The 10,316-nt window shown below is 34.8% G+C and overlaps 1 protein-coding gene across 5 annotated transcripts; it reads right to left on the bottom strand.

Annotated features, from left to right (window-relative positions):
• LOC109335070 (MATH domain-containing protein At5g43560-like) lies at positions 813 to 10,014 on the bottom strand. Of its 5 annotated transcripts, none has more exons than XM_019571124.1 (10): positions 9,901 to 10,014; positions 9,123 to 9,301; positions 8,562 to 8,673; positions 7,422 to 7,510; positions 7,245 to 7,313; positions 7,023 to 7,155; positions 4,525 to 4,683; positions 3,471 to 3,819; positions 2,039 to 2,151; positions 815 to 1,090 (listed from the first exon to the last, which is right to left on the bottom strand). In XM_019571124.1, exons 2-10 carry the CDS (start codon positions 9,298 to 9,300, stop codon positions 895 to 897), a joined length of 1,398 nt encoding a protein of 465 aa, XP_019426669.1. In that variant the 5' UTR covers position 9,301; positions 9,901 to 10,014; the 3' UTR covers positions 815 to 894. The 5 variants fall into 5 exon arrangements, 4 of the variants coding, with proteins under 4 accessions (XP_019426670.1, XP_019426669.1, XP_019426668.1 ...); XM_019571123.1 differs by having other exon boundaries at positions 816 to 1,090; positions 9,123 to 9,345; positions 9,901 to 10,007; XR_002106175.1 differs by lacking the exon at positions 9,901 to 10,014 and adding an exon at positions 1,216 to 1,524 and having other exon boundaries at positions 976 to 1,090; positions 9,123 to 9,732.

Below are 10,316 nucleotides of genomic sequence, written 5' to 3'. Positions count from 1 at the left end.
TGGGTTTACCTCAAGTTGCAGCCTTATAAACTAAAATCCTTGGCTAGAAGGACCTGTGCTAAGCTAGCCCCTAAGTACTATGGACCCTATGAGGTAATAGACAAGGTAGGGACAGTGGCATACAAACTAGCCTTACCAGCTCATGCCAAAATCCATCCTGTGTTTCATGTGTCCCTCCTAAAAAGGGCACTCAAGCCCCATCAGGTGCCTCAACCATTGCCACCTATGCTGAATGAGGAATTGGAATTAGTAGTCATTCCAGAAACCATCACCAACAGCAGAGAAGACAACCAAGGCAACTTAGAAGTGTTAGTAAAATGGAAGGATCTCCCTGATCATGACTCTACTTGGGAAGCAGCAGAGGTCATCCAAGAGAGGTTTCCAGATTTTCAACTTGAGGACAAGTTGATTCTTTTAGGGGAGGGTATTGATAGGTTAAGTAGACAAAGACCTATTGTAAAAAATGTATATAAAAGAGGGAAAAGAGGGGTGTGGCTAAGGGATAGCAATGTTACAGCTATGCCCTTAGGTAGTTAGAGGGTTAGTTGGGAAGTTTGCCTATAAAGCAGACTGAATTGGGAGGGAAAGTTAGTTAGGAGTTGAGTAAACTGATTGAGGAATCAGTTGGGGCAAGATTCGTGGGAATCTTGCATTTCTTGTAAGCATCTTCTTCTTTTCATACCAATTCTAATAAAACGAGTTAGAACCCTGGCAGAATCATTGATTCTGGGTGGGGGCATTTCTTTTCTACACACATTTCTATTACATTTCTTTCCACTAAGATACCAGTGCTATCAGTTGGCGAATTGCATTTTAATCTGACAGATTATAAAAAATCCATTTTCTTAACAAGAGAACTAGACAGTATCATATGTTAAGCCAACACTTGAATATCTAAAGATCCCTTGATAACAAAATTTCAATGTGTGCCAGCCAGACCTGTTTTTTCTTTGACTTCTTTTCCCTGTCATTGACCCTACGTTTTGCTCTCTTCTCGCTTTCAGCTTGCGATGCAGCCTCCTCTTCACGGATGAGCTCCTCTTGTCTCTTTAGAGCAACAGCTTCCCGGTAGGCAACCTCAATTTTATTGCTGCATCCATGAAAGTAAATAGTTGGGAATTAGGATATCTTGGCAGATGCATATTTAATACAACATCTAAAAAGTGCCAACAAAAGAATAAGTGGTACATGTGTAGTAAAACAAAATTTATGCACCTCTTCAACTTCCAGAAAGGTTATATATATGGCCCCTGCCATTTGGAACTTCTCAATCTTTCCATATTACAAATACTTTCCCATTCTCTGTTGTGATAGCAATATTTAAAACTACAGGAATTGCAAGCTCATTGATACAAGGAGAACACGACTTCTGGATAGGGTAGTATTCCGCCTTGGCAAGAAGGCACTTGAAGGAACTCAACTAAGACTAAATTATGCAACATATTCAGCTGCACCCTCTATTAGAGACAATCCTAGAACTTTGGTCAAAACATGGGTGGATACACGCTCAGTTGATGCAACACCCTGTTAATAGCAGGAATTGCAAAAGAAATTTTTTAATTATGTTCTTTTGAACACAAATCAAGGTATTCAAAACACACAAAGTTAGGTTCACATGATTTGCCTATAGTTATATTTGTGGGGCATGTTTAAGGCCAGTTGCATAATTTCAAGAATTACGTAACTTTGAACATAAATTAAGTTAATCAAAAAAAAACAAGAACATATTAACAAGCATCAATTTAAGAAATTTGGAAAAGTAATGATAGAAATCATGATCGCTGAGAAAATATGAGAAAGAGCAAGAAACTGATGGAAAATGCTGAAAGGAGGGAGAGAACCTTAGATGAACATAATTATCATTAATTGAACCTGAGGAATAGAACTGTCTAGAGTATATAGAATATCTACAAGCAATATGATAGAATATAATGACGGAGTTTCAGTTTGCACAAACTAATTGTACACACTAAGTAACTTGGCATCATAACATACTTTAATGATATAGAACTAATTGTAATACTATTGTGCGTAATACCTGAATACATGGACAAGGACAAATATTTCCAAAGTCCTACGACCCAATTCTGTGAGGCGCATTTCATCATGCTGCATAGAGTCGTTATCAAAGTCCTCCCCAGAGTTTCCGTCCTGCAAAAATAGTTCAAAAAGATCTATTAGCAACCAAAAGGATACCAAAACTAAAAGACAAAAGATGTCATGTGCCCATACCCTTATCTGCACTTCAAATAATAATCTCCCAGGTTATTGAAGATAACATTCTTGAGCTGTAATATATGCTCAGTACTCCAACTAGTCTAAACTTGTATATTTTTAGACTTTTTATTTAATACTAAATCATATACGACATAAATATCATTTAAATAATACATCTACAGAAATATCATAGTAAAAGCAATGTGAACTTCTAAATTCAAATTCCTGAGGAAATATGTGTTAGTTGTTTGGAAAGTAATATAATCTCCACCAACAACATCAAGCATATTCAAAACTATAAATAAACTAAATTTCACATTAGGACCAATATTAGAGGGATTGGGAATCAGTTCCTAAAGCCAAATTTGATTTTATAATTAAAAGTAAGGAAAATGTTTCTTTTCAGGCTGCCATTGTGCTTGCACTCAATTAAGAAGCATTCCATGCGTTCAACTATGAGCAGCCTAGCTCCCATGTTAGACATGGGTTTTAAGAGTCACCAACATAAATGTCCCTATTAATTTTGAATACTTGCAAAATTATATTTACATCTTTTGAAATCCATTTAAACTATAAAGTAATTTCAAACCAATTCACATAAAATGTTCCATAGTAATTCACAGGCACTGCAGCCTCTCCACTTAACCGTTGCAGAATACCTTGTTTTGCAAAGCCATTTTTGGTTTTCCCATTCCTTTTTCGGGGTGCTTTTTGTGGTAATACTTTCATCCTCGTCTTCACATAAGATCGTTTGTGGTAATATTTTTCACTTGTGGTTCTGATATAATTGTCCCAATTACATTGTCATCTGTCACAGTATTTATTATATAATTTTAGATAGAAAAATGCCAGGGGTATGCATTGTTTCATTTAAATATTCTGTGTTATTATCTTGGTTGCTCGTGGTTAATTGCACAAGAAAAACTACATGTCTTAGTTTCAATGAAAAATTCTCATGTCATGTTTATTTTGAATTTCAATCCCATTCGTTTCCAGCCCCAAATCCCAGTAGTCATGACTTACATTTGACTATTGAGTTTTAAGCATTTATGTTTATGAGATTATGTAGTATCAATTGTTTGCACTGTATCCACTATCTCCGGTATAGCGACCGTTCCTTGATCTTCTATACCGCTAAGAATCTGTATGGAGCTTTTGAGGTTGACTGGTCCACACCACAATCTGGGACTGACTACTATGCTATCAACATATAATTCATCATTTACTTCTGCAAACATAATATTACATCTTACCTTCGTACGATTTTGAGGACCCTTCTCATCTTTTGGAGGCAGTGGTTCTGTAGCAGCCCTTTCAAGTAGCAGTGAAACATCATCCACCAGTACAAACATATTGTTCTCGACATGAACAATTGGTGCTGGCATTTCTTCAGCGCCCAACAAATTTACCCTACCTTTCTTGCCCTTAGTCTGGCCCTCAAGAGCCTTCAATCCACTATACAAGGAGTCCATAACCAAAGTAGAAGTGACTTCTTTCTCTATAAAGAAGTGTTTAACAATTACTTTCAAAATTACATCAGTCTTCTCCCTAGACATGTGGCGTCTAGAATTCTGGTCAATTCCCCCCCAGAAAGCAAAGAAGCTGCACATATTGTGAATTACGATTTGATCAGCATCAGCCAACAAATTGGACACCAAAACTTGAAGGTCTTAAATAAGTGGCAACAAATGCTGATATATTATATTAAGAGAAGAAACAGTTTACATTCAAATAAAATGACAATATCAAACCGGATTAAATTTCTAATAGGACGTGATATAGATTAGATACATATGCATAAAAAGGCACAGACTCCATGAAGCTGGCTATAATACATCAAACCACGGTCACTGATTAGATTTGACTATGGCGATCATCCCTCTTCTGTATCTTTTATTTCCTTCTCAATATGCTTAACATTTTTTTACTTTTCTGGGGTGAAGGGGAATTAGTGGCACTCAAATAAAGATTATCCAGTCCAACTGTTGAAGTATTACTAACTGAGAGTAAAATAAGGACGGCTCAATGCACGAGGCTCCCACCTAGTGGGGTCTATGGAGGGTAGATGTATGCAGCCTTACCCTCACAAGCAAAGGTTTTGTTTCAAGGATTTGAACTCATGACCTCCATTCCATGGTCACAAGGCAAGCAACCTTACCAATGAGCCGAGGAAAAAATAATTTAGTGATCCTGACTTTTATTAGGTGACATTTTGGAGCAAGATAAGAATTACAGCATACAACACATGACAAAATAGATTGGACATATACGTCAGGAATGACACTTGTAAAGGAGAGCACAAAGTACCTTGACCACCTAGCTTTATCCTCTATCAACTTCCTGAGTTTGCTTCTTCTTTCCTCCACAAAACGCCGACAAATTTGTTCTACATTTGTCAAATATACCCTAACAAGTTCTCTCCTATACTGACGATCAAGGCAACGAAAGGGCCTATCTGATTTCTCCCTACACATCAGAGACAAAGGAACAATATCACATATCTGAACCACAAAAGCAAACTAAGTACCAAGACTATCCTGTGATAGCCAGACAAGTTTCATAAGAGAAAAAGTAAGAACAAAGCTCAAATTATTGGAGAAATACAAGACAAGATAACCGTAGAACATAACAGGCAAGCAACGAAAACGAGTCGATGAATTTTTTACTTCTGTTCACTGCATTCTATCAGGTCATGCAGGCCAATGCATACCGGACTACCAGTTCATTCTCAGACAAAATACAATGTAGAAACTCTTTTTCTATGTGCTCAATTGGATGAGCATAATTCAGGAAAAGAGTTTCCACAAGGGGGGGGGGACTTTGGAGAAAGATGTTCTCGTATTTTTAGGAAACCTGGGAGATAACTTCTTCAAATATCTCTTTCTACCAAAAATATTCATGCAGGTGAACTTCTATTTTATTAAATTTAAAAACACCCAAATGCATAGTATACACATGAATATTTACCAATACATATTCATAGACATGAACTTCTATTTTATTAAGTATAAAATCATCCTAATGCATGTTATTAAATGTAAAATCATCCTAATGCATATCTTACACATGAATATTTACAGAAAATATCCATACAGGTGAACTTCTATTTAATTAAATTGTAAAATTACAAATGCATGCCATACACATGAATATTTACAATATATACTCATACACATAAACTTCTCTTTTATTAAATATAAAATCGTCCAAATGCATACCACACAAATAAATATTTACTGAAAACATCCATACAAATTAACTTCAATTTTATTAAATCTAAATTCCAAAATCACACACATGGACATTGACCCATATATGTTCATACACATAAACTTCTATTTTGTTAAATATAAAATCACACACATGCATACCCTACACGTGAATATTTACCAGTAAAAACATTTAAATTTCGTACATGCATCGTGAGCTTCAGAATTTTGGGTTGATATCTTTATATTTCCACATTTTCATATTTATACACAATCAAATATTAAACCCACTACTAACTGACCATTATCATTATACATTATCAAATTTATTAACCTATTTTTTTCATCTTTCATTATATTCTACAGCATCTACAATTTATCTAAAGTTATATTATTATTTCTTCTTTCTCACATTGCAAAAAGTAATGCAGGCCAAAAAGAAATCAGCATAGAGCTTTAATTGTTCTAAGCTGAATACCAAGTCATATTTGACAATATATCCAACATATCCAATTGACACAAATATAGAAAAATAAACATTTTAAACCAAAGAAAACCATAGACATGATGCCATGAAGCATTCTACAAAAAACAATGGAAGTGAGTGCAATGAGATAATTAACCACACTTTAAAAATTAGAGGATCCAAATCTAAGTGTGAATTGTCTAAGACAGCTCTAGAGAACAAAACTTGCAATACAATGCTCTAGGACTGGTACGTTAATGGGTCAGAATGTGACAGCTACTTATTATTAATTGTCGAAGAAACCGATCTGAATTCTGGACCACTAGAAATCAAAATTGTCAAAATTCTGAAATAAACTATCCAATTATATAGCTATTAAGCATAAGTGTTCACTTAGTGGACAAGATGAGAAGCAAACAAGAAAACTTGGATTCCCCATGATTCAACCCATTTGAACAAAGAACAAAATTTTGCATGGGCATAGACATTCTATTTAGAAAAGAGAGAATGGTGAAGAAAGAGAACAAATCTGATCAATGTAGATTGAGACCTCAAGGGCATTAGAACAAGTTATTTATATGTGCACTCATGAGGCTTGTGGCACAAACTTTTTGGATAAAAATGACAAAGAACAATAACAATGTCAGTTAAAAACTTTGGACAAACAGCATAATGGAAGACAGAGATGAAATGCAACTTATAACCTCGGCAATAAATGCTACAGCATAGTTACCTGGTATGTGATTCACTTGGGTATGTGGTTATTCACTTTTTACATTGATTTTATGAGACCTTTTCTCTGACGAACCGATATGTGGTACACGGTATGGTTAATTCGATACGTGGTACATAGGGTAAATGAGAGAATTATGTAACTATGTGCTATAATAATTGCATGAACTTGTTTAGACTACACTTCAAAAGGTTAGAATATAGCATCATAGGATCATCATTTCTTGCAAGCTTTCAATCTACATAAAAGATATTGAGAAGGACTAACTACTCTGACTAGTACAATTACATATTCATATGTTCTCCTTCTAGATAAGAAAAACAAATAACCTTACTACCACAGCTTTACAAGATAACATGTAAACAATTCTAATTAACATAAATTAAGCATAGAATACCTAATGACTTGAACTTGAGCTTTTATTATCAGATTGTCAGAAGTGTCAACAAATCCGTCATACACCTTTGACAGCTCCATGAACTTTTTCCATCCCCAGTCATGCTCCTTCTTCCAAAATCGATGCAATGTATCTGGAAAACTCAAGTACAAGTATCTCAGTAACAGAGACACGATTTTGTTAACTCCAAGTTAAGCCGGTGATGATTATTAGCCAACATACCAGAATGTTTTGATTTTTTTGGGTCTTTATTGGCTATAGCTATCGTAAATTGTGCAAAATGACTCCATCCTGTATCACCACAAAAAAAAGGGAAAATGAGCCAAATACTACGAGACCATTTATAGCAAGTAAAACTAACAATCATTAATACGATTTAAGAAACATCAAGAATTGAACCTGGAAGAAATTTGTCATGATTAGCCACACACAGAAACAGAGAAAGATGATTGCAAACATCACAGCCTTGTGGATAAATTAAAATATACCTGCACACCCCAAAGAATGATTATGTTAAAAAAAAGCTAATATTTTCCACAATGACAAGTATCAAGTCGTGTGAACTATCTTATGACCCGAATTTTATGAACACTTTTTCTTGGTCCCTACAAAGGGAAGACCTTGACAAGTTGGATGAAAGTAAACAAGTATCTTCTTGTAGAATGACAAATTAGCATATAAATGGTCACAAATTCCACGTGCATTTCTGAAAATAGCAGATTATATTGGGAGGACGGAGGACTTCTTGACCAATTCCAAGGTGTTTAAGTGCAATCTTTTCTTCAAATTTCTAACTCATTTGTCAATGGAGCTACTTGCCATTTTGACAAAAAAAATTGGAAGTCAAAGCCACACCAAAGGTCTAGTCTTTCACATTAAATGTGTCTGGTGTTATGCTCTTCGCCTGCTGCTTGTGTCAAATGACACGTCTATTTATGGGAAATATAAAACATGCTAAGTTCTTGGGACAATTTTTGGTTACTAAATATGGTGATTTTGGTCAATGTTTTGCTCCACCTATCTCTATTCTATTACTTTTTTTTTCCATTTTCCTATGAAGGATCTCTATCATCCAAACTCCTCACACTTCTCTCTTAGTCATTTCGTCGTTTATAAAGCATTATATTCTCCCTACTAACTTGAGATGTGAGCCTTGGCGTAACGCTAAGGTTGCTTGCCTTGTGACCTGGATTTCATGGGTTCAAATCCTGGAAATAACCTTTTTGCTTGTGAGGGTAAGGCTGCATACATCTACATAGTCAAACCCCACTATGTGGAAGCCTCGTGCATTGGTCTGCCCTTGTTTTTAACTTGAGACATGTTAAAGATAAACTACAATAGTGAACCAATTTTTTGTCAAGATTGAAGATAAAATCATGGTGACAATTGACTCAAGGTTAGACAACCATAACAACAAGTACCTGTATGCATATAGGTTTAAAGGTGTATGACAAAATGGCGAGAAATAGCAAGGATAGTTAAGGTATAAAGCACACCAAAAGCCATGCAAGTCCAATAAGTTTATCTAGCACCTCATACCATTTGTAGCCGCCAATCTCAAATGCATTACTGCGAAGTTCCCTTTTGGAAATCTGAGAAAACTTTTCTATCTTCCATGTATGTTTTCCATATAATTCAGAAGGTTTCAGCCCTGTAAAGAGGAAAACAAATAAGATTTTTTCTTCATGGAAAAATAAACCTTTGACAACTAACAAATAGCAATGGACCCACCATGCCAGATTCAAGAAATATCAAAAGCTAGACTAAAACATCAATCATCCAAAAGAGACATAAGGCTATTGTCCAGGCATGGGAGACAAGGTCGGACTGAATTCCCCCACTTCTGCCTAAAAATTTGTTTATATGGCAGTTGGCACATCAGCTTAACCTATGTTATTATGACTTGTTTTTATGGAAGTTGGCACAGAAGCCAAACCTATGTTATTGTAACTTGTTTTCTTCCAGTACGATAATCTATATCCCTTTAAAACTTACGAAGAGGCCATTGAAACTGCTAACAGCATATCCAAGTGATGATACAGACATACAACATAATAAATAAATTTAATATATATAGGGAAAACAGAATAAGAAATTTACCACAATCCTCTTCGTCGTCAGTGTCCCAATAAGGGGGTGAAGTAGACGTGATTCCATTTTCCACTTGCTCAGACGATCGCCACTCTGCCAATGCTTCCCCGGAATGATAATGCTGACCACTTGAAATTCCTTCTACAGACTTTCCCAGCACAGACTCCTCACTCACAATCCCAGCCATTCTGCGATCGAGAAATATTTACTAGTACTCCTCCTATAACCCACACTGGATAAGAATCACACAAAGAAATCCAAAATCAGCCCTTAAACCCCAAACATTGCATCACAATTCAGAAGACAATACATCATTATATAGAAAAGAATTCAAATGTCAAAATGGATAATCTACCAATAGGGAACCTAAGAAAACAAAACCCAATTAATTAACCTAATAGAACTTAATCCAAAAACCCAAACATGAATAAAAACCCTAAACATAAATTAATGGGAAAAATCAATCAAACCAATTGAGACGAGCAGGACTGCATAATCAAGAAACCAATCACAACATGATTATAAAATCAGCTCTATTAGGTCAAAGTGCAAGAAACCGATAAACCGTAAAAATCAAAGCCGAATAGAAAAATAAAATCCTAGATAATAATTAAAGAAAAAACAATGATCAAAATAAATAAAAATAATAATTAAAAAGAGGAGCCAAAAAAATTGGAAAAAAAATAAAATGAAGAGAAAATAATGGAAATGGAAAAGGCGATGAATAACATGATGAATTGGGAGAAAAAGATTCTTGGAGGTTTAGGAAAAAGGCAGAATGAGAAACCTGAGTTGAGATTTGAGATAGAATGAAAGAGAAGAAACAGGTTCAGCAGCTACAACAGAGAAAGAGCAAAGGTATAACCCAAAAAATAATGAAAACAATTATATTTTTATTTTCTTTTATGTAATAGTGTCCTTTCTTTTTAGTTTATTCAATTATTTCATTTATTTAATAATAACAAAATGTTGGTGGATTGCTATACTAATAAATCTCACAATGATAAAAATGTCAATGATTCAATTCTTCAAAAGAGCAGAATAAACAATTATATATCTGAAAAAGATTAATTTTTTACCTATTAAATGATGAGATAGTAGTACCAAAAAACTATTTTGACTATTTTGTTTAAATTTAAATAAAAAAATAGAAAAACCTAGCCCGTAGCCACCACAGTAGAAATTCTAATTTCTAGCAGAAAT

Source organism: Lupinus angustifolius, chromosome LG20, assembly GCF_001865875.1.
Source record: "Lupinus angustifolius cultivar Tanjil chromosome LG20, LupAngTanjil_v1.0, whole genome shotgun sequence".
Classification (NCBI taxonomy): Eukaryota; Viridiplantae; Streptophyta; class Magnoliopsida; order Fabales; family Fabaceae; genus Lupinus; species Lupinus angustifolius.
Note: the sequence above shows the minus strand (reverse complement) of the source record. Positions and strands in the feature narration are given on the sequence as shown.

Bases quoted from the DNA above. Each gene is read 5' to 3' on its own strand.
- LOC109335070 (XM_019571124.1), bottom strand. From the start codon at position 9,300: ATGGCTGGGATTGTGAGTGAGGAGTCTGTGCTGGGAAAGTCTGTAGAA. The intron at 4,684-7,022 runs GTATTCTATGCT...TCTGATGTGTAG, and splicing joins GCTCAAGTTCAAGTCATTAG to GGAGAAATCAGATAGGCCCT. The intron at 1,091-2,038 runs GTATTACGCACA...TCATGGATGCAG, and splicing joins GTCCTTGTCCATGTATTCAG to CAATAAAATTGAGGTTGCCT.